Genomic DNA, 25,492 nt, shown 5'->3' on the forward strand with positions numbered 1-25,492 from the left:
TGGCCATGAAAAGCACCAGAAGTGATGTTGTGCTTCTGGAATGTAATTTCAGAATTACATTTTATGACTTAAATAAATCTGCTTTTTCCAAACATAAATCTTAACCCTATATTTTAAAATACCCACAGTATTTTAGACCTAAAGAAAAACTAACTAAAAGCTGCTAGGAAATGCGATACTCTAAGCAAAAAAGATGAATATAAAGAACCTCACACAAGGCTTTTAAATTAGTGGTATTTGGTATGTGAGGCACTCCATCACCATCAAATTAAAAAAAAAAGAACAAATATATGTCATCCGTACAGTTCTGTCACGCCACCCTGGTGTGGACTGTCACTCTGCTGAAAGGGTAGGGAAGTGTTCCTGAGGCACATTACACAGGAAGGGGACCTGCTCCACCTACATCCATTACAGCATGATTTGGACTGTCTGCACGTTCACAGGTCTTAAGTACAATCTACAACTGTGTTCAGCTGAAACCAGTCAGGAACCAGTCTTGTCGAGAACCTCAAGCTACCTGGATGTCATCACATGGCATCGGTTCGTTTTCTTGGCGTTAAGACAGTTTCCTCCCTGTACAACAAATCTGGTTTCCTCACTTAAAAACCCTTACCAGACTATTTTGCTGTGCATTTTCTAAACTATTACATGCTGCCAAACTTCCTTAAGCATGGTATCCCGAACAACTGATGACTGGGAGTCACTGTTAAAAATGCCAGTCAGGGGCCAGGCGCGGTGGCTTATGCCTGTAATCCCAGCACTTTGAGAGGCCAAGGCGGGCGGATCACGAGGTCAGGAGATCGAGACCATCCTGGCTAACACAGTGAAAACCTGTCCCTACTAAAAATACAAAAAAATCAGCCAGGCGTGGTGGTGGGCACCTGAGGCAGGAGAATCGCTTGAACCTAGGAGGCAGAGGTTGTAGTGAGCCGAGATCGCGCCACTGCACTCCAGCCTGGGAGACAGAGGGAGAGACTCCATCTCCAAATAAAAAGGAAAGAAAAAATGTCAGTCATTATTCGGTGATAGAACAGACTGCCTGCCCCCATCCCCCTCCGGGGTTGGCAGTCACTTCCATCAGCATTCCTATGACTGATATCTTGCAAAGCGCTTGGTATACTCAGTTTGTATTAACTGTTTGGGTCTCTAAAAGCCTCTTTTTTTTTTTTTAACCTAATTCAATCTATGTGATGAGAATGTGGAAACTTGGAAAAACACTGGCATTCTGGTAAGTGGGGCATTACCTTAATAGTAAATATCTACTGCTAGACTGTGGATTCCTTAAAATCACACACCATCCTACCGAATCATAAGAAAAAATATTTTGATAGTCCATCTTTAAAGAGTTTTCCTAACTTGGAGGTAAAGCCAGTAATGCATATCTTACTTTAATATTACTTAGATATGACTAAAAAGATTACCACAGTCAAATTTTTTACTGGTTCTTTCCTTTTCCCGTGTGTGTGTGTGTGTGTGTGTGTGTGTGTGTGTGTGTGTGAGAGAGAGAGAGAGAGAGAGAGAGAGAGAGAGAGAGAGAGAGAGAAGAGAGAGAGAGAGAGAGAAAAGAGAAAGAGAAAGAGAAAGAGAAAGAGAAAGAGAGAGAGAGAGAGAGAGAGAGATTGATCCACTGATTCTATTCTTCTTGTGTTGGCTTCAAGTAACCTGGTTGTATCCCCTGTGCCTAACTCGGTATCAGATCAAAATGATACTTGGCAAATGTTCTGCTGAATGAATGTATAATCAGAGGTTCCATGGGTATCCAACTCTTTATATGTGAGGACTTTTTCTGCTTTTCTGTGACGGTGGATATCATGAAAATGATGCACAAACCTTTTTTTTAAATAGCTCATCAGCTAGCATTAGTGTATTTTAAGTGTAGCCCAAGACAATTTTTCTTCTTCCAGTGTGGCCCAGGGAAGCTAAAAGGTTGGACACCTGGAATTCTAGAAGTATTTGGGGAGGGGATGGTAGTGAGCCAAAGGCAACAAGAAGATTTATGGGTCCTCAGAGTCACCATGGTAATTGTGGACTCAGGCACCCCTCCATCCCTGGCGTTGGTCCCACTACGTTAATAGTGTCATGGTATCACTCCTACTAATGGATTTGTGGACACTGGTGAGACTGAGTAATGATCTCAAAAACTCATAAATGAATCCCCAAAAACCTGGTACAAAGCTAAGTATCATAACATACAGAAATTCACATGAAATGAGATAATTTCTGTGTTGAACAATTTCATAATTAGACAAATGGTGCTAACAAATCTCAACCAAATTATGAAGGCATTTGTAAACCATCAGGGGGCAGTGACTATTCACTTTTCCTCTTGAATTGGATGGGCAATGTCCTTCGTTTCTATTCTATAATGTTACTTTGGAATGTAGAAAACAAGCAGCCTTAGCTATTGAAATGATTTTTAAAGTTCTAAATATTTAGAGTTATAGACTGCTTTAAAAGTTTACCAGTCATAGTGAAAATTATACTCCTGGGTTTATTACATAGTATAATATACGCTTGCTATATGATATAGCATGAGTTCGAAATGGTTAAAAATATATACCTCTTTCAAAAGTCCAGTTCAGCCAGCAAGGGGACTCAGGCTGGGATCGGGCTGTACCTTGCAGGCCTGGCAGGGCAGAGCTGCAGGAAGGTTAAAAGCAGGCAGCAGCAACCAATCACACGCTGAAAACCAGACTCTAATCTCAACTGGCAGGCTCTCATTACTTGCTACTTGCTATCTATCACCTTTCTGTCTTGGTTCAGCACAGTTTAAACCAGGTTGGGGAAAGACACAAAGTCGTCCTGAAGATGACTGGAAAGACAGGGAGGCAAGTGGGCTGGCTTGAAGGAATCATTTGTAGGGGATGGTCAAGTTTTAGAATTTAATCATTTTCAAATCTGCTCTGAAATTGCGCTGTGCTGAGGCTTTGTGAACTCTGTGCTAGACTTTGAGGGTCTCTAAGAGCAACCTCTCCGGAGGAAAGAGGGCACACAGAAGCTGTACTTGCAGTCGGCTGGTGGATACTAAGGGGATAGAGCCAAATACGACCTTTAGTTTTGTTATAAAAAGTACACCAAAAGTTCGTAGATAAATGTTTATTTCAAGTTTACTTAAGTATTGTGACTTAATTTTGAACACTGATTTGCTTATATTTGTTCATATTTCGAAAATGATGAAATTTAAAAGGTAAACATAAAAGACTGACCACACTGCTCACTAGGATGGCTTTAATAAAAACACAGACAATGCCAAGTGCCGATGAGGATATGGAGAAACTGGAACTCTCACATGTTCCTGGTGGGAATGTCAAATGCTGCAGTCTCTTTAAAAATGTTTAACAGAATTACCATCTGACCCAGCAATTCAACTCTAGGTATCTACCCAAGAAAAATGAAAACATACGTTCTCACCATAACTTGTACGTGAGTGTTCATAGCAGCATTAATTATAATGGCCAAAAAGTAGAAAAAATCCATATTCATTTTCTGATGAATGGAGAAACAGAACGTGACACATATTTAATATAATGGAATATTATTTGGCCATAAAAAGGAATGAAGTACTTATATGTGCTAGAATCTGGACGAACCTTGACTATATTATGCTAAAAGAAAGAACTGTCAGGGAGGACCACATATTATATGATTCCATTCACACAAAATGTCCAGAATAGGCAAATACAGAGAGACAGAAAGTAGATTAGTGCTTGCCAGGGGCTGGGGGGAAATAGCAGGTGACTGCTAATGGGTATGGAGTTTCTTTTGGGGTGAGGAAAATGTTCTAAAATTGATTATGATAATAATTGCATAATGTGAATATACTAAAAACACTAAATTGTACATTTCCAATGGGTACATTGAATGGTATATGAATTATATCTCAATTAAGTTGTTTAAAAAAAAAAATGAGTAGACAAACGAGCAAATAAATAAAGGACTGACAAAATCAGGAGCCTAGAAATGCCCTTGCTTTTGGGTTTACAATTCATACTACCGTTTAGTGATAAAATGCTGGATGTATACACATGACTCCTCAGAATTTAACTTTTGCTTATAAAGTGCAATATAAAATCACAAACCAGTGGTATCAAATCAACCAAAAGAAACTGTGACCTTGGAAAGTACAGACTTTTCACATTGTAACTGTAACTTTAAGGCAATCATTCAAGTGGGGTGAAGAAGTCGCAGACAGTGACACCCAGCAGGGGGAGAAGTAACTTCTTGACAGGACCCTTCCAGGATGTGACCATTCCCTATCGCGCTGTTAAATATTTCATGTTCCTCAGTTGTGTTGGGGAAGAAAAATTGACAACGAGTCTTCTTCTGATATTTCTAAAAACATCAGCATAGCTACTGCTTAACTATGATTAAAATCAACTTGGGAAAAGCAGCATTGAAGACTGTGTGCACAGTGGACACATGCAGTACGACATGCAAATCGGCAATGACGGGGAAGCACGGCCCAAAGAAGCTGCTGCCTTCTTCTTTGGGAGAACGTGCTTCCCAGGGATTGATTTGACTCAAAGTAAAATCTAGGGTGGGGGGGTAGGCATGCTACTCACATACAACAGGGATCCACTCTGTAGTTTAAAATGACATCGAAACAAAATGTTAACAACAATGATTTATGCGTTCCATAGGAAATTGGAAAACCTAAATCTGTGTATTAATTGCTTAACACTATTTCAATAGTGACCCAAGTACATATTAAAAGGACATTTAGCAAGTACCTCTAAAGCATAAAGAAAAGCTGGTTTCTGGCCCAGATTTTCCTTCTTTAACTGGCAAAGAAGCTTTTAAATATCCTACAGGATAATGATTATTTTATTAACCCTCTTCATTTGTATCACTGGTCTATTCTGCAGCTAAAGGAGCAAAAGGACATCATAGGCCTTCATAGGTACAGTACAGCTTGGGTGGCTGGCAATCTCTTAAGAATGTTAAGAAAGATATTTTAAAATCTCAGTGTCTATGACAATTCCTTAGATATTTACGATTATTTCTTTATATTAACAGATCATTTCCATAACTCGATATTATTGTTTCTTGCTTTATATCAGCTTTGTATCATTATGTTTGGAAAGACAAACCAAAACCCTTCCAATGCTAGGGAAAGGATTAAATCCAAGTATAGATGTCCTACTCTATCTAAGGTATCTGGCTCAGGTCTGCCCTCCTTCTCCTCCCAGGTAGTGAGAAATGGAGGACATGCTATGATTCTTGGTTTGTTCATTGCTATGGTCTGTCGAGCTGAAAGGTAGGCATCTGATAATTAGGAAGAATAACAGTCTTACACTGCTTGCCCAGTATAAAGAACATTGTAATTGACTTTATTTTACTTATTTTTAGAGATGAGGTCTTGCTCTGTTGCCCAGGCTGGAGCACAGTTGTGTGATCACAGCTCACTGCAGCCTCAAATACTTGGGCTCAGGCCTTCTGTCTCAGCCTCCCAAACACCTGGGACTATAGGTGCATACCACTGTGCCCAGCTCTAATTTATTTAATATATTAAATATAATCGGGCCTTTGTTAAAACACATACAGGCATAAACTATGCCATGCCATAAAACTTTAACAGATCAGAAATTTGTTAGCTCCAAAGGTACAACTTTTAAAGAGGCAGCCCCAAATTTAAAATGTAGTGTAGGGCACAAAGCTAGGTTTCCATGTGTCTGGTAAGTATTAAAATAATTCCACCTAGTAAATGGCATATGAAACCATAATTTATAGGCTTCATAAACATGCAGTTCAATGTCATGATAAAATGGCAAATAAATATTAAAATTTATCTAGAAAACAAATTTAAAGCAAAACAGCATGCGCTTCTCAAGAAAGAATAAGGCTCTAAGCAATACATTTTCAAAAGTAAATTTTCTTAATGACAGATTTCACTTAGAACTAGTGGCATCTGATTCTAGCAGAGACTCAATCTACAGACAGAAATTAGTGCAAACACTCAAGACTAAGAAGCATAAAGAAAAGCACTTGCCTGGTGTTTCACTGGTTTAGGCGATTCCTGCTGTTCATTACAAACAGACAAATGCAAATGTTAGCAAGTTTGAGTCTTTGCCTAGCAGTAAGCCATTTCCAAAGCACCAAGCCAATGTGCAATTGAGAACTGTGGAAGCTGGGCTGGCTGGCATTCTCTCAGGCTGTATTAACTACCACTTCTGCATGTCTAGAACTTAAGGAGAACTGACATTTCTATTCTTGCCCTTTTTCTATCATCACTTCTTCCCATATCTCTATCCTCCCCTCAGGCTGCTGTGGGTAGTAGCAACAGTCTACTGCAAGTTCAGAAAGAACTGCTGAAAATAGGCGAGCATCTTCTTCTGGTGGAAAATAAGTCTTCATAAGCACTGCTGAACAATTCTCAGCAAATCTTTGCAAGAAATTAGGCATCAAGCCACAACCATAATTCCAGTTTGCCCTGTCAGAAAGCCTCTTTAACAGCAATTTCCTTGTATCCTAGCCCCTGGAGTGGAAAAAAGCGTTGCTGGGTAGGTGGCGGGGAGCGGGTGGAGACAAGGGAGCTGTCAGTTATAGCAGTGTGAGAGTAGACTGGCTTCCTTATTTTTGCTTCTGAAATTATAAATGAATAATAAGAAGATTTAAAAAACAACAGAGCAGAAACTTACAGGAATATTATGGTCCTTTCTTCCTTTATGTGAAGAAGCAACATGGGCAAGGTACTGAATAACTTTCTTTGTATTTTCTGTCTTCCCAGCACCTGACTCACCCCTGAAAGAAAGAATTAATATTGGCTACTTTAACAAAAGCACAGCACATGCATTCCAAAATTACAACTGAAAAATTAAATTGCATTGGAACAATAATTAATAAAAATAAAAAGAGAACAGAAAAAATAACGATCAGCAGTAGTTAGAAAAGAAAATTATTCTTGTAAAAGGTATTAAATAAGAAACCCAAATAATTCTTCTTTTTCTTTGAGATGGAGTCTCACTCTGTTGCCCGGGCTGCAGTGCAGTGGCACGATCTTGGCTCACTGCAACCTCTGCCTCCTGGCTTCAAGCAATTTTTGTGCCTCAGCCTCTTAAGTAGCTGGGATTACATGCACACACCACCATGCCCGGCTAATTCTTATATTTTTAGTAGAGATGGGGTTTGGCCATGTTGGCCAGGCTGGTCTCGAACTCCTGGCCTCAAGTGATCTGCTCACTTCGGCCTTTTAAAAAAAGCACTGGGATTACGGGCCTGAGCCACTGCGCCCAGCAAACCCAAATATTTCTTGATAGATGCCAGTAAGAGGACACAGGAATATGTTCATGACACTCTTTTTTCCCTTGAGGGTGGGGGGTTCTACCAGATAAGTGAAATTTATTAGAACATTCATGAAGAAAACTCTTCAGTACCATAAACATGACCAGCACTGCAAACAGAGAATCCCTAAAACAATTAAATTAATATGATTTAATCTGAAGGAGCTGAAAGAACTCTGAGATGCCTACTGGTACTGATACTTATTTTCAAAGCCACGGAAAGCCTTTTCAGATCCCCCTGTCACAGCAGGCTAGTGATGATTTGCTTCCTGGTGCCAATGTTGTGCCTCATTTGCACCTTGTTAAAGATCTTCCCATCATTTGCTGGCCTCATAGGCTGGGTTCCTGATGGTAGGGGCTATGGCCTCATATATTTATTTATTTGTGTTTTGTTTCTTTTCTTTCTTTTCTTTTTGTTTTTTTGAGACAAAGTCTTGCTCTGTTGCCTAGGCTGGAGCGCAGTGGCATGATCTCAGCTCATTACAACCTCTTCCTCCTGGGTTCAAACAATTCTCCTGCCTCAGGATCCCAAGTAGCTGGGACTATAGGCGCACGCCACCATACCTGGCTAAGTTTTTGTATTTTTAGTAGAGATGGGGTCTAGCCATGTTGGCTAGGCTGATCTCAAACCCCTGACCCAAAGTGATCCACTTGCCCAGCCTGTGTTTTGTTTCTTTTTAATCCTTGTAGCTTTGCCCAGTGTTGACACATAGGCAGACATAATTTGTTGTCAAAATCAGTAAATACTATGAATTTTGTTGTGAATAAGGACAAATGCCACCACTTTAAATGATTCACATTTACAAGCAAGCCTGGCACATTTTGAAAGTTGCTTTTCATTTCTACTCAGTACTAGGCTTGAAATACAGACAAGCTGCTACGCACACAGCGATACCTGAATTACGGCCTCTGCTCAAACACTGAAGCTCCCCTAAGACATGATCAAAGCAAACCTAACTTTACAGTTAACAAAATTCTCAATTTGGATTATAATAAAATTTCAATGTCTAATTAATTTTCTTTAAAAAAAAAACTCCAAACTCAAAAATGTTATTATATACATTGCCCATGAATAATCCTCTAAGCATTTAATCTAAGGATTGAAAATCTAATTTTTCTAACAGGACTCTTTCTTGGAATTGTACTTAGAATTGCACTATTTGAGCCGGCCACAGTGGCTCATGCCTGTAATCCCAGCACTTTGGGAGGCCAAGGCTGGAGAATCGCTTTAGCCCAGGAGTTCAAGATCAGCCAAGGCAACATAATGAGACTCGTATCTACAAAAAAAAAAAAAAAAAAACAAAAAACAAATTAGCTGGGTGTGGTGGCTCCCACCTGTAGTCCTGGCTACTCAAGAGGCTGAGGTGGGAGGATCTCTTGAGCCTAGGAAGGTGAGGCTGCAGCGAGCTGTGATTGTGCCACTGTACCCTAGCCTGGGCAACAGAGCGAGACCCTGTCTTAAAAAAAAAAAAAAATTTACTGTTTGAAGTGTCCAAATCTTAAATTTTTTGGTAGCCTTACTGGTTGCATTATCTTCTTAACACTGCACCCAGATAACCACAAACTCAACCGCAGGGAAGACTGGGTGAAGGAACCCTAGTGACCAACTGTTGGCCTCAGTAAGGACATTTTCTTCTCTGGGCCTCAATACACCAAATCTGTAAAATGCAGGCATTGGGTCAGATCCTTTCTAGTTCCAAGAGCTGATAATTCTAGATATAACCCATTTAATGGTTTATAAGACTATTTCCTATGTGAAGCTTATTAATCACCCCTCATGTTAGCATAACATTAGTTCCCTTCAATGATTCGCCATCCAGGAGTGTTTGAATCTTGGACACTCGAACCTACCAAATTTTTATTTTAAGGTTTCTGCCCACTATTCCTGCTAAAAGAGGCCTTTCTGGCAACCAAGATTACATCAATCTGTAGTCTCATTTTTATATCATCTGTATTATTAAATCCATCTGTTGTTTTCTTTTACAACTTTGATAGTTTCACTTTTTACAGCTGAAGCTTCAATCTGAAAAAAATTTTATGATTTGAGGTAAGACTTTAATCTAATTGTTTCCCCTGGATGACCCAGCCCACCTCCCAATATCAATGACTGACAAAGACATTCATTCTCAGGTGATCTACAATGTTATCTTTTAGACAGGAATGGTGGCGGGCGCCTGTAATCCCAGCTACTCAGGAGGTTGAGGCAGGAGAATTGCTTGAACATGGGAAGTGGAGGTTGCAGTAAGCCGAGATCTTGCTACTGCACTCAAGCCTGGGTGACAGAGAGAGACCTCATCTCAAAAAAAAAAAAAAAAGTTATCTTTATCTTATTCTTATTCCCCATACATGTGGCTTATTTCCAAGTCAGCACCATATTCAGTGGTTCTGAAATGTGGCTAACCAGAGCACCCACCATCATCCTTCTTTTGAAAAGAGCAAAAGAAATCAGGTAGACTCTGAGGTTTATTTTTTACATCAACTTCAAATAGTTTTTTTCTGTTATCTCTTCCCCGTCTCCCTGCCTCCCAAATAAAAAACGATAGTTAGAATTTTGAGTTAAATGGTATCAATATTCAGCCTCTTTTTTTTTTTTTTTTTTAGGAGAAATGATGTCTGTATCCCTGTGTCTCCCAGGTATAAGTTTTGCATTTTTCTAAGTTCAAAACAAGCAAGGATCATGTTTGCCTTATTTATCCTTAAAATCACAGTGCCCAACAGAGCAAGTGCTTGATATAGACTGCCGAGTCAATGAATGAATGTAGGCCCTACACATTTTAAAGGTTTATTCCTAGGCTCTTTTTAATAATTTTTGTTCTTATCAATCTCTTTTCATCACCATTATATTTTCTACCTGGCTACTATTGGTACACAGATAAGACAATAGCTGCTATTCATTCATTCAATTACGTATTCTTTCAACAAACATTTGCAAATCAACTTTTATGTGTCAGGCATTCTTCTAAGTGCTAGGGATATAGTGTGAATATAGTCTATGTCCTTGTGGGGCGCAAGGTAAGAAGAATAGACAGAAAATAAATAAGAAAAACAGGTAAGATTATCAGATTACAAGGATACAAGGAATGCTACAAAAGACACCAAAAGGAAAAAGAGAAGGAAGGACAGCCCCCTCCTGTAGATATGACGGTCAGGGGAAAGGCTCCTGAAAGACGAGCAAGAACTGGCAAGTGAAGAGCTGGGGAATGTGTTTAGGAAGATGAAGAGGTACATGCAAAGACCCCAAAGCAGAAAAGAGCTTGGCCTAGTCCAGGGACTGATGGCCAGGTGCCAGGATTTGATATAAATAACAATCAGGGGAGGGAGTGGCAAGAGAGACAGATGGAGCAGGAAGGGGAGGGGTGCCATGGACCCTGGAGGTCATGGTAAAGAATCTGGGTTTTATTCAAGAGCAATTTCTTAAATAGCTATGACAGTGGTCTCTCTGTTGTGTTCTCAACATTATTAGAAATACTGAGTGTTTCCATGTTAATCGTGAGATTGGTTGTTGGTTTCAAAAAGATAATTTCTTATTACGCCAAGAAATGGGCCTCTTTTTTAGACTGACGATGACTTGTCTCAAATATAGTGATGATTGTTACTTTCCAGCCTGGTTTGTCTCTGTGGTTTCCCAGCTAACCCCCTCACTCGACATGCTTCAGTGTGACCCTAAAGCATTTTTTCCTGCCTGTCATACTTAGGCAGCCATACTTCAACAATTGCTTATGAACTCTGCTACATTTTACATACTTCAGGTCTCAGGTAACTCTGCTATAGAAAATATGGCTTCAAAGATAGATATATTCAAAATCTTGCTGTTGAGCTCCCAAGAGGATAGACTATGGGCCTTACATTGCCCACTATAAAATGGGGATAACAGCTCCTAATGCATAGGGTTGCTGAAGAAAAAATATAGCCCAACTAAAGCATGTAAGTGGCATTCAGTAAACATTATCCATTACTGTCTACTCAAATATTCATCCACTATACATGAGGTGATTTGAATTACTCAACTTTATGAATCAATAGTTAGGACAGTGGTTAAGAACCTGAGCTACAGAATCAAAATGACCTACCTAGATTCAAATCCTTCTGCCACTCCCTAGCTATAGTTTTAGGCAAGTTACTCAGTTCTCTGAGGCTGCGTTTACATGCCTTTAAAATGAGACTCCACAGGACTGAGATAATGTGGGAAAGGGCCTAGCACTGTCCTGGCCAAAAGGCTCTCAATAAATGGTAATGGTGATACCAATAGTTATGATAATGATCGATGATGATGATGATGATGGTAATGGAAATTTTTAAAATCTGATTTTAATGAAGGAGGTGGCAGGATCAAAGGAGTATAGACCTTGGAAAAATAGAAAAAACAAAATGAAACAATGAGAAATGGCACATCTGTTCCAGATGGAAACAGAGGAAGTAACTAAGAGCAGCTTGAACAAAAGCAGAGGGAAGAGAGCCAAAAAGAAAGCTCAGCATACTTCTCTCTAAGAAAATTAGTTAGGAGAATCCTCAGAAAAGTGAACAACAGGCCAAAACCTCAACAAGTGAGGACAAAGGGAATCTGACCTCATTTCCATCAACAAAATGAGATGTAACAGTGAAGCAGTTTTACCCTTTAAGTGGCTGGCTGTTTCACTGCTGGTCTAAGACAGGACTATGGTTAAGGGGAAAGGCTGCAGACCCAGCATCATGCTCTTTTGGAGAAGAAACCCTTCAAAAAAGAGTGGAAGAAGTACAAAGCTAACAAGAACAAAGCAAGGAGGCTTCTAGCTGGGGGTATCCTGAATCTGTTGAAGCACATTCGGACACAAAAGATTAGGAGTTTCTAAACATGAACATATTTGCGTTTCCTCAATAGGTCTACAGCTTTGGCTTCTCAAAAGGATGTGCAATCCAAAACAAAAACGTAAAAAACAACAGCCTAAAGAAACAGTGATGCAGATCATTAACACGTGACCAATTCTGAAACTTTGAATTCCTTCTGGACCATGGGGATTTCCCCAATGAGAAACCCCTTTTCAGATCTTTATTGGTAAAATATAGGTATTTAATTTTGTCTGGATATTTGTAACATTGAATTCAGCCTAGCTTCAAAACCACCCTCTGCTTGAAGTTCTTGTTTTAGACAGCCTCAATCTGAAAACACCATATACATATTACCCCTCTATTATCTGTATCTATAAAAACATATAACATTAGTAGATAACTTCCTACAGTTTCCAAACTCTCTTTAGAAAGCAGCTTACTGGGAAGAGCAGAGATTTTGTGATCAAGATAGGCTTGGGCTCAAGTCTCCCCTATCGCACTGGCACTAGCTCGTATCAGGTCTTGGATAATGTGACAGTAAATGGACACAACAGGGGTATTGCAAAGATTAACAGAGAGAACACTTCCAAAGATATGTTCACTTTCCTTGTATATCTGCCTAGAACATTTTAAATTTTTATTTACAAGTTGATTTGATACTTCTTTTTCTTCCATAACATAGATATCGAAAGTGAGACACACAGCTATAGCCATCTAACAATTCCTAAAGTTTTAGGACTTGAGGACATCTAAAATAGGGTCATTAGAAAAGCAAATCAACTAAATAGTTGACTAAATAATTACTCTTTTTCTTTTTTTTAAACAAGAGAAAAGGCACACAAATTCGTTTAACATGAGCGTGGGGTGAATCACAGAGTGATTGCCCCTAAATAGTTATTCTCATACAGAAATAGGGTTTGGAGAGGCTGACAATCTGATCCAGAATCACACAGTTCATGGTAGAGCTGGGAGTAGAAAGAACACCAGAGTTCTGTCTGATCACACATGATTTTTCAACTACATTACACTGTTGCCTTAGTTGTTTAATCAATTCTATCAATGTAGTTGCCTTAAAACTTTTAAGGTATGTTATTCCTAGCAGGAATCAACTGTTCTCAATCCTGGCTGGCTGGCTTGGCCATCATTACTTAATGTAATATTTGTATATTATGGATAAGATTCCTTTACAAAAACATCGATTGTCACATCTTAGTAGGCCATTGTGAGGCAACCATTATTTTATAATTTTTACATGATACCCAAATATACTTAAAAGGAGAAAACCAACTTGCCTAAAGCAGTTAGAGTCATAAAATAGAAACAGAGTATTCTTTAAAAGGGGGGTGTAAGAGAACAGAGTAATTTCCTCATCAGGGGTGACTGCTTTGTGAATTTTAATTCTGATGAGAAGGAAAATCGACATGAGGATTACATTGAAGCAGGATTTCACCTCCAGTTCTATGGGAGTGCAAGTGTGAAAGACTACTCTCTCCTGAGAGAGGATGCATGCAGCCTGAGTGTCTTCACCACACACGAGAATACTAGGATACTCACATAAATAAGCATTAAACAGGTGGCTTGCAAGTGGGAGCTCACAAGGCCTGGCCTGAGTCTGCAGAAACAAAAGGTTACCTGGGGAACTATGGGCAGATAAGGCCGGAGTGTAAATTAAGAAGTTTATCCTTTTGGGGGAAAAGTAAATTACAGAATAAATGACTAAAATAGTGAAATGTTGACCTAAAGGAAGATGCTGAGGCAAAATTAATATAGAAAGCGTATTTGGGCCAAGGTTGAAGCCAGCTGCCCAGGACACACTTCAACTTGCCTTGGGCCTTTGTTACAAGCAGTTTTTAAAGGAAAGAGGGAACAAGGAGTGGGCTGATACAAAGCTGTGTTACAGGAATTCTCACTGGTTTACAGAGATAACATTGATCAGTGATTGGATACACACTGCTGAACCATAGGGGATGAGTTATAGTATCTAGTGTACGGCATTTTTTGGCTATTTGGCATCAGTTAGTCTAGAGCACATGTAACAGGTGGCTTTAGGAGGTAATTACCTAGTTCAAGGAGGGAGTGAAACTTGTTTCACTCCAATGCCTCTCTGGGCCTGATAACTTAAAGAGGCTTGCATTCCTCACATAAAAAGGTTTTCTTTCTCAAAAGCTTAAGGAGATGCCATCAAACTACTTAGTACTGATTAAGAAATAATAATAAAACCATGTTGTATTTATTTATTTTATTCTTTATTTTGAGACAGAGTTTCGCTCTTATTACCCAGGCTGGAGTGCACTGGTGCAATCTCAGCTCACCACAACCTCTGCCTCCCGGGTTCAAGCGATTCTCCTACCTCAGCCTCCCGAGTAGCTGAGATTACAGGCATGTGCCACCATGCCTGGCCAATTTTATATTTTTAGTAGAGATGGGGTTTCTCTATGTTGGTCAGGCTGGTCATGAACTTCCAGCCTCAGGTGATCTACCCACCTTGGCCTCCCAAAGTGCTGGGATTACAGGCGTGAGCCACTGTGCCTGACCTGTATTTTCTTTTGGTCGTACTACATATATATATATGTATATAGCTACACATGTAAAGTTTGTGAAGTTGACTAAATAGTTTTTTAATAAAAGAAAAGGCATACAAATTTATTTAACATGAGCATGGGGAAAATCACAGAGTGATTGCCCCTAATTAGTTATCTCACACAGAAAACTTAATTAGCTTGGCGGTGGACTAAGTTTACGAAGACACCAGTCACATGCACTTGGGGTACCGTATTTGGTGGATTCTCAAAGGCATCATGGAACATATAATATTTTCTTAAATCTAAGATACACTGTTTCACTTTTTCATATTTTTCAGGTCATGATGTAACTTTATAATAGATATGAACATGAAAAGCTGTTACTAAATATCAGGAGTATCTAAAAAATTTTAAACTATAATGAGGCTGAGAGAGGTGGAGGTAGGTATGTACGGGGGACAGGAGAAGGAACTTCCTGGGGTGATGGTATTGTTTACATCTGGTTAAGGGTTCAGGTTATGCAAGGACTCAGGAAATGAATACTTAAGCTTTGTGCATTTAATCCTAAGTAAATTTTGCTTCAAAAGAAAAAGATGAAAATACTGGGCTTCAGTTAACACTATATGCTTAAGTACTTAGGGGAAAGTGTACTGCTGTCTATCTACAATTGAACTTGAAATGCATCAAATGAAGGGATTAACAGCCCACTAAAGTGGTATGAAAATCACTTTAAACTGAAAACATCTCAGCAGCCACATAAGGAAACATCATCTACACTTTAGCAGAACCCCCAGTATATGCAGCTGCCATTGACTCCTCCCAGGGAGGTTCCCAGATTGAGAAAAGCGTGCCCTTTGGCACTGCGAAGTGTGAACCCAACTGTTCATTAGCATCAATTAGACCAAGAGAACCCTCCATACTTTCCCACTGAAGCCTTAAACTTCACGGAACCCTTTTGTCAAGGAGAGGATATACGCCTTTTATTTCTATAATTCCACAAGAGACTCATCACTGAGTACACTTGTGTATATAAGTCTTATCTTTTCTCTGTTAATCTGTCCATTGTCAGTTAACTTGCAGGTCCCCAAATTCTGAACCCAAGCTGCAAGAGGAAAAGTTTTCCTCTCAACATAAACAGTAGAAGAAGGACTGGTGGATGACAGGATAAAGCAAGTACAGTGAAATATTAACAGTAGAATCTAGGTGGTAGACACATGGGTGTTCACTGCAAAATTCTTTCAACTGTGCTTTATGTCTGAAAATATTCATAATAAAATGGAAAAAGCAATTTAAAAAAGCACAGAAGAAAACAAACATGGTACTTGATGACTGCCACTTTGTACCCAAGAAGAGATAAACCCAGGTGCTAGAAGACTTACCTCATAAATCCAAGTCTATTAATTGGTGACAAGGTACTAACTAAAATGGTGTTGATCATCTAATTATAAGTGCTAGCATCTGTAATGGTGGTCACTTTGGGTAACAAAATCAGTACTCACGAACTTTCGTTCTGTTAAACAGCAAGTCATTCCCTCCCTAAGTGCTTCCTGCTTTCAGATGTTGCCAAAAGTCTTCATCAAACCACTCCATCTAAGAGAAGGTACAAGTCTCCACCTGGATTTGGTTGTATTCCAACACGTCTGTGGTGGATGGACTAAAGTAATGGCCCCAATTGTTTCATGCCTCACTTTATGATGTTTCCCACCTGACTCATGCTATGCCTTGGCCATGTCTTGCTTGGGAATGGGACAGCAGAATGTGACACAAGCAGAAACCTGAACACTGCTTACACACTGGAGCTTGCCCTCTTGCTGCTGATGAACACTGCTACCACGTTAAAAGCCAGGGCTAGACTGCTGAATAAAGAGATGCCAGGTGGAGAAGAAACCAAGGTATCCCCACCAACAGTCAGCCAGTCATACCACAGTTGTCCGCAGACACAGGAGTGAGCCTTCAGTGAGAAAGCTGAGTCTGGCCCAGATCGGCAGAACCGCCCAGCTGAGCCCAATCCAACTGCTGGGAAATCTGTAGAACTGTGCTGATTTGAGCCACTAAGTTTCAGGGTGATTTGTTGTTCAGAAAAAGCTAATTTATATAACTCCTCAAGGCTAAACAATGCTAGCAGAAAATTCATATAACAAAGCCGACTAACTCTCATCTCCTCAAACCTCCTATCCTGCCACTCCTCCCCTTTCTTATTAAATACCAAGTCTTCTACTTCACAGAAAAACCATTAGATTAGAATTTTCTCAATTCACAGCTCCCCATCCCTACTTACCCATATTGGTACTCATCTGCCTCCTTGGCCCCGTCACTGGAGAAGGGCCGTGCCCCTCATTAGGACCAGACTGTGTCCAGATGCCCAAACCCTGTGCTCTGCACCTCATCACCCTCCTTGTTCTCTCAACTCTCTTTCCTGCCCCCATCCCAGCCACTCCCAAAAAGTTGTCTTCCTCTCATCAGCATGGAATCTTGGTCACACTTAAAACACCACCAATAACAATTAAAATCCTATTGATCTCTTACCACCATTCAACTACTCTTCACCTTCTCAAACTATCTGAAAGTAGGTTTATACTTGAGTTTCTTTAAAATTGTATTTTATTTTTAACATTTTCACCTCCCCTTCATGCCTCAACTGCCACCTGGGTTCCACCTTCTCGCTATCCCCAGTCCACTCCAGCACCCTCTGTTCTCCACTGCTTGGTCCAATGCACACGCTGCTGCTCATCTCACCCACTCACCTTCTCTCTTAACTCCTTTTCCTGATGCATGTAAATCACCAAGTCCTGCTAAGTCTGCCTCCTAAACTGAACACTGCTTAAATGCAACCACTTCTCTCTAGGTTCACAACCACTTCTATACCTGAAGTCCTCATCATCTCTTGCTTAGATGACTGAAGAGCCTCCTAACTGGTTCTCTTGTTTCAACTCTTCCTCCACTCCGTTTTTCACACTGCCGCCAAAGTAATCTTTCTAACGTGCAAATCTAATTGTGTCCCGTGGTGGATACTGTTTTATTCTCCTGTGAATGTTTAACACTGAGCACACAGTACCGTAGGCACATGATATTCAGTAAATGCTTATTGAGTAAAAAGAATAAATTACCGAAACGTCCAGTAGGCCTAACTTGGACATATGAACTAAAGATGTCAGTTTCACAGATTAACATTACGAAATGTGTGAAAAGCCCAGACTGACAACCAAACATTAACACCCAATTTAAGCAACTTACATAATCTTAGTCTTAAAATAACTGCAAGGTTTACATCAAACTCAAAATTACTGCTCTACTTCTCCCCTCCCCATGACAAAATAATTGCTCCACTTTCCAAGAAAATCAAAACAAATCTGAACATTCAACATTTACTTACGTGCAAAGAATTGACTGGTCCTCACGATCTATAAAACAGAACAAAACAAACAAAAAAAAAAAAAGAAAGTGACCATTTGCCTGGTTTAAAAATATTTGATATAATAAAGTTGCAGTAATAGCCTATAAAATATTAATAACTACTCCTCTCAAGCCAAGTTAACACCTCCAACCCCATTATACAGTCCTAAATCTAATCAAGCCCCCTCATTATCTCCTATTCTTATGCCAGAGTCTCTGAGGGCAAATAACAGTAACTCAGGCTTATTCCACACATCGTTTGCCTGGATGACTTTATATGCCTAATTAACCTTGATTCTCGAACCCTGCCGCATATCAAATTCAACTGGGAAGTTTTATAAAAATGTATTTCCTGGCACTCCACCTCACTAAATCACTCAGCTCTGGGAGATGGGGATTAAAACTCTTCCTTAAATAAACCCCCCGGGTGATTCTGACACCTGGCCAGATTTGGAAACCATGGCCTTTCAGAATGGCTTCAAGTACACCCACAAGCAGAGAGGAATCATCGCTAATTTCATCTTAAAGGAGGAAAAAAAGTAGGAAACACTGAGAGGACAAGAGAGTTGAAGGAGGATAAACATCTATAAACATTGTCTCAAGTCAACATGTTTTATACACCAAACATAACAAAAGAATCGCACATGATTTTAAAGTGATTAATAATTTAAGGATCCAACTAAAATTTTCAAATAAAAAGGTGAAAAATCAAACCCATATCCAGCTCATGGACAAAATTCCCAGTAGAGGATGCAGAATTTCTAATCACTTATGAGTATTATTTTTTTTTTTTTTTTTTTTTTTTTTTTGAGACGGAGTCTCGCTCTGTCGCCCAGGCTGGAGTGCAGTGGCCGGATCTCAGCTCACTGCAAGCTCCGCCTCCCGGGTTTACGCCATTCTCTTGCCTCAGCCTCCCGAGTAGCTGGGACTACAGGCGCCCGCCACCTCGCCGGGCTAGTTTTTTGTATTTTTTAGTAGAGATGGGGTTTCACCGTGTTAGCCAGGATGGTGTCGATCTCCTGACCTCGTGATCCGCCCGTCTCGGCCTCCCAAAGTGCTGGGATTACAGGCTTGAGCCACCGCGCCCTGCCATGAGTATTATTATCCCTATTTCACAGCTGAGAAAAAGTTCCTCAGGGAGGCTAGGTAATCCTCCCAAGTGACACAGCCAAAAAGGGGCAAGGTTGCCGGGATGAGGACCCAGGCCTGTCTGCCTCTAGCACCTGTGTGTGTTCTCAACAATACGAAACAAGTCTGTCATTGCCTAGAAAGGAATTGAGCTCACAGGGTCTGGCCCAAGTAGCTTTTTCGCTGCTTGCCATGCTGTGCTTGCTTTTCCTCTGGTGGATGTCTCAGGCGCCCAAGGAGGATTTCACAGCAGTTAGGCATAAATAACTTCCATGAAAGAGAAATAAGGGCTGTGTTCACTATGTCATATTCTTTTTATATAATATTCTTAAACAAATCCATTCATATATTCTATGTATAAACTGAGATTTACAAAGAACATAGTACTGTCCTGCCCCTCAAGTCTAATTTCTTTTTTCCTTTTTCTTTTTTCAGACAGAGTCTTGCTCTGTTGCCCAGGCTGCAGTGCAGTGGTGTGATTTCAGCTCACTGCAACTTCTGTTTCCTGGGCTCAAGTAATCCTCCCACTTCAGTCTCCTGAGTAGCTGGGACCACAGGCAGGACCACCATGCCTGGCTAATTTTTGTATCTTTGTAGAGGCAGGGTTTTGCCATGTTGCCCAGGCTGGTCTTGAACTCCTAGGCTTAAGGGATCCACCTGCCTTGGTCTCCCACAGTGTTGGGATTATAGTTGTGAGACATGGCACCCGGCCCTAATTTCATTCTGATAGCTCATAACCCGGTGTTATTCTTCTTTCTGGCTGCCACAGCCAACATTCATAGTACATAGTCGATGTCTGCCTCCTTTACTCATTTACTTACACAGAGGTCACACTATATCCTTTCTTCCAACATACTCTTCCTAGACCCACAACCACTGGGATATCTCCTGCATGTCCCTTTGCCTCAATCCAGCTTCACCTCCTCTAGGAATACCTTCCCAGATGCTCTCCCTCAGGTCTCTCAATGTTGCCTTCTTTTAAGTGTATTTTAGAATCAGACAAACAATACTGCAGTTGACTGCCCACTAGAATGCACTGCTTGAGATCCGAGACTGTGTTACTTCTTTATTCTCAGTATTAACAGCCTTGGTAAGCCACAGCTAGCTTTAATAAAGGTCTGCTGACAGAAACCCAGGGCCAGGTGTCGTGTGGGCACTGGCAAGATAATGGGGCCTGGAGTCTTTTCTAGTTCTAGCTCTGCCACAAACTATGTATCTATAAATGAGGCATTTATTCCTTGCTGGCTGGTTCTTCACCTATAAACCATGATTTTACCAAGTCTTTGCTTATTCACTCTCAATATGAATCTTCAGACCCCGAATTTTCCTGGTCTTAGCAATTTCTATAGAACTCCACTATACCAAGTCGTTTATGGCTTTTCGAAAGTAGTATACACATTAAAGAAATCAAAGCACACAAATTAACCCAAATCGAATTGCCTCCTAATTCATTCAAGATGGCGTTCTTCCTGCGTCTGTACATGCTATTATCATTATCTAAAATTTGAGACCTACACTACAGCCTGCTGCACACTTCATTCCCCCATGCTTCTTGCTATCCCACCGCCTACCAAACAACAACCAAGAAAACCCAACTCTCTTCTAGCCAGATCCATCTATTTTTATTATCTGTCTATCTGATCTTGTATTAACTTTGGGCCTCAGTACCCAGCTTCCCAGATTCTCTCCAACTCTGTGATCAACTCCCCACCTCTGCTTCACTGAATCCTCTCTACCCTTCAAGGATCAACTGCAGCACTATGACAGTTTCTAATGATCTTCATAGTCTAAAATCCTATACATGTAACCAAACAGAGCCTTACGGTGATATTCAAGGGGAAAAAACTCACTTTCGAAAATGCAACTAGCCTTCTAAACACTAGGGACTCATTTGATAGCTCAGTATTTTCCAAAGCACCTTCCAAAAATCACGTAAGGAGGTATGCAATAAATCCATGTTGAAGGAAATCATTTTCTCAACATGAGAAAGTTTTCAAATCAGTGATCTGGGCTCCTACCTAAATAAAAACTAGAAAAGAGCAAATTAAATCCAAAGTAAGGAGAAGAAAGGAAATGATAAAGAAATCAATGAAATGGAAAACAGAAAAAAGAAAAAAAATCAATGAAACCAAATGTTCCTTCTTTGAGAAGATCAGTGGTATTGACAAACCTCTAGCCAAAGTAATCAGGAAAAAGTAGAAAAGGACACAAATTGCCAATATCTGGAATTTTTAAGAAGTAATATCATTAAGAACCCACAGATATTAAAAAGATAAGAAAATACTAGGAATGACTTTATGACAAAATATTTGACAACCAAGATGAAAGGGATAAATTATTTAAAAGACACAACCACTAAAAGAAGAAATGGTAACCTGCATAGCCTTCTATGTATTAAAGAAAATGAAATTGTAATTAAAAATCTTCTCACAAAGAAACCATAGCTTTATTAGAAAATTCTACAAAACAGGTAGGGAATAAGTAACACCAATTGTATACAAACTCTTCATCAAACTGAAGAGGAAGAAGCATTTCTCAATCCATTCTAAGAGACAAACCTTACCATGATAATGAAATTAGAAAAAGACATTGCAATAAAACAAAACCACATATAAATATTACTCATAAACAAATGCTCAAAAATTCTTAACAAAATGTTAGTAAATCAAATCCAGCAATATATATTAACAAAAGATGATGCACAGAATGAAAAAATGGTGTTTGTCCTGGGAGTGCAAGGCTAGTTCAACATCCCAAAGGTGATAATCTAATTCATCACATCAACAGACTTCAAGAAGAAACACCCTCTGACCATCTGAATAGATGTAAAAAAGCATTTGACAAAACTTAATATCCACTAATGATTTTTAAAAACTCAGCAAAGTAGAAATACAAGGGAACCTCAACCTGATAAAGGGCAGTTACGAAAAACCCTACAGTTAATATCATGTTTAATAGTGAAAAACTGAAAGCTATCCCTCTAAGATCAGGAAGAAGGGAAGGATGTTTGTTCTCACCACTCCTATTCAACACTACAAAGGAAGAAAACAAAATCAAAAGCATAGATTGAAAAGGAGGAAATAGCAATGTCTCTATTTGCAGAGGACATGACTATCTAGACAGAAAATCCCAAACAATCTACAATACACAAAAACAAACAAACAACAAAACCCTTTCAGAACAAGTAGGTTTAGCAAGGTTGCAAAAAAAGTCAATGTATATTTTAAATATCCTATTTCTATATACTAATAATGAACAATTTGAAATTGAAATTTTAAAAGTTCCATTAAAACTAAAAAACATTAAATGTTTAGTTATACCAAGGTATATGACACACTTGGTTATAAATCTAACAAAGTATATGCGACATCTCTGTATGCTGAAAACTACAAAACACTAATGAAAGAAGTCAAAGACCTACAGAGAGACAAACTGTTCATGGATTGGAAGACTCAATACTGCTGTTAATTCGGCCTCAACTGATCGATAGATTCAGTGCAATCCAATCAAAATGTCAGCAGGATTTTTTGGGCAAAAAGGAACAAACTGACTTCTAAAATGTATACCTATGGAAAGACAAAGGAACTAGAATAAAGAATTTTAAAAAGAACAGTGGTGGAAGACTCACACTACCTGATTTCAAGGTTTACTATAAAGCTACTGTAACCAAGCCAGTGTGACAAAAGGAAAGACATATAGATCAAAGGAACAGAGAGTCCTGGAATAGACCTTTGTTGATTTTCCACAAAGGTACAAAGGCAATTCAATTGAGAAACAGTTGTTTCAACAAACAGTGCTAGAACAATTGAATACCCATATGCAAAAAGATGAATCTCAACCCATATTTTGCACCATATACAACAATTAACCCAAAATAGGTCACAGACTGGGAGGACAAAAATTGCAAATCAATTATCCAATAAAAGACTTACATCTAGAAAGGACAAAGAACTCTCAAAATTGAAAATTAGAAAACTATCAAACTTTTAAAATGACAATAAGATTTGGACATTTCACCAAAGATATACAGATCTTAAGCACATCAAAAGATGCATTAGGAAAATTTAACTTAAAACTACAGTGAGATACTACTGCTCGTCTATTAGAAAGACTACAATTTAATAAAGATGGACAATACCAAGGGCTAACAAGGATGGTGAATACCTAGAATGCATCTGTTGCTGGTAGAAATGCAAAATGGCACAGCCACTTTGGAAAATAGTTTGGTGATTTCTTATAAAGTTAAATACACATCTACCATATGACCCAGTGATCCTACTCCTAGGTATTGACTCAAATGAAATGAAAACTTACGCTCACGCAAAAGCCTGTATACGAAGGTTGGCCCATGTCATCTGTGGGGGATTGGTTCCACGGCAATCCCAACCCACAGCAGATTAAAAAAATCCTGCACACTCAAGTCCCTTATATAAAATGGCAGAGTATCTGCACATACCCTACACACATCCTCCCATATGTTAATACTTTAAGACCTGTCTACATTACTTATAATAGTACCATGAAAACGCTATGTGAATAGTTGTTATATTGTTTAGGGAATAATGAAAAGAACAAAAGTCTGTCTGTACATCTTCAGTATAGGCGCAACCATCCATTATTTTCCCTAATCCACAGTTGCTTGAATCTGCAGATGTGGGACCCTCGAACACAGAGGGCCAACTGTACACTGTCTTAATTGCCAAAAACCGAAAACAATCTAAATGTTCTTTACACGGTGAATGAATAAACAAACCATGGAATAGGCATACAATGGACTATTACTCAGCACTAAAAAAGAGTGAACTACTGGTGAATGAATCTCAAAGGCATTATGCTAATAAAAGAAGCCACACTCAAAAGGTTAAAGTGTGGATGACTATATGACATCCCCGAAATGGCAGCACTAGTGTTTATTCCTAGCGTTTATTTATTTTTGGCTATAGTAAAGGATAACGGGTGATTCATAAGAAAGCTAATGATTCTTGGGCATTTTTAAACTAATCGCCCTATGAAATCACCATTTCACGCTCCCTAATCCCTTCAGTCTGTGTGCCCTCACCCTCTTTTCATTTTCCTCATACTACTCAATATTGTCTTTATTTGTATGCTGTCTCCCCAGTAAGAACAGTTTTTTTTTTTTGAGACGGAGTTTCACTCTTGTTACCCAGGCTGGAGTGCAGTGGCGCAATCTCGGTTCACCGCAACCTCCACCTCCCGGGTTCAAGAGATTCTCCCGCCTCAGCCTCCCAAGTAGCTGGGATTACAGGTATGCACCACCACACCCAGCTAATTTTGTATTTTTAGTAGAGACAGGGGTTTCTCCATGTTGGTCAGGCTGGTCTCGAACTCCCGACCTCAGATGATCCTCCCGCGTTGGCCTCCCAAAGTGCTGAGATTACAGGTGTGAGCCACCGTGCCCGGCCCAAGAACAGTTCTTTAATAGTGTCAACGCAAGGGTTTTACCATATCTTACAGCTTCACAGGGTGGGTGAGGAGGGACAGTTCCTACTGTCTGTATCTCTACATCAGAAGATTCAATACATAGATCCAAGACAACTATAAACCATTATTAAATGTTCCTTTTCCTGACATAAAATAATGCTTTTTGTCCCTGTTTTGGCTTTGAGGTCTACTTTAGGCTGAAGTGACTTTAGACTATGCTTTCTTTTTGTATGCATTTGGCTGAGGTATCTGCCCAGTCTTGTACTTTTATTATTCGGCTACTTTGAGATGTCTTTCTTGTAAATGGCATATGATTGTATTAGGCTCTCTTTTATTTACAGGGGTGCTACAAGTACTCATGTTTGTTGTTATAAGTGCTATATTTGGTGTTACATATTTTCTGACTTTTTTTTTTTTTTTAATTGATACGGAGTCTCGCTCTGTTACCCAAGTTGGAGTACAGCGGCGTGTCTTGGTTTACTGAAATCTCTGCTTCTCAGGTTCAAGTGATTCTCGTGCCTCAGCCTCCCGAGCAGCTGGGATTACAGGCATGTGTCACCACGCTCAGCTAATTCTTTTGTATTTTGAGTAGAGATGGGGTATCGCCATGTTAGCCAGGCTGGTCTCGACTCCTGACCTCGTGATCCACCTGCCTCAGCCTCCCAAAGTGCTGGGATTACAGGCATAAGCCACTGCGCCCGGCCCAGTTTCTGACTTTTTAAAGCTTTCCTTGATGTTTCTTTTCAAGAATGGCTTGTTTTCCTTGCTTTTATTTCTCCTAATGTAGAAAACTTGTATCCAGTTTCAAAGTCCTTCAACTTGCATTCTCAAGGTTCACATTTTGATGTATATCAATCTTATTCTTAAAATGCTTATTCTTAAAAGGGAAGGGAAGATCACTCAGTAGGTTCAATACCTTTT

The 25,492-nt window shown here is 39.6% G+C and overlaps 1 protein-coding gene across 1 annotated transcript in view; it reads right to left on the bottom strand.

Annotated features, from left to right (window-relative positions):
• Positions 1-25,492, bottom strand: part of MYH10 (myosin heavy chain 10) — a 159,633-nt gene that overhangs the window by 97,042 nt on the left and 37,099 nt on the right. The window contains exons 4-6 of the mRNA XM_017850377.1: positions 17,982-18,009; positions 6,639-6,741; positions 5,990-6,019 (exon numbers count right to left, since the gene is read on the bottom strand). Coding sequence (XP_017705866.1) covers positions 5,990-6,019; positions 6,639-6,741; positions 17,982-18,009 — 161 coding nt within the window. The remainder of the gene's footprint in view (positions 1-5,989; positions 6,020-6,638; positions 6,742-17,981; positions 18,010-25,492) is intronic.

Source organism: Rhinopithecus bieti, unplaced genomic scaffold, assembly GCF_001698545.2.
Source record: "Rhinopithecus bieti isolate Rb0 unplaced genomic scaffold, ASM169854v2 scaffold_32008, whole genome shotgun sequence".
Lineage (NCBI taxonomy): Eukaryota > Metazoa > Chordata > Mammalia > Primates > Cercopithecidae > Rhinopithecus > Rhinopithecus bieti.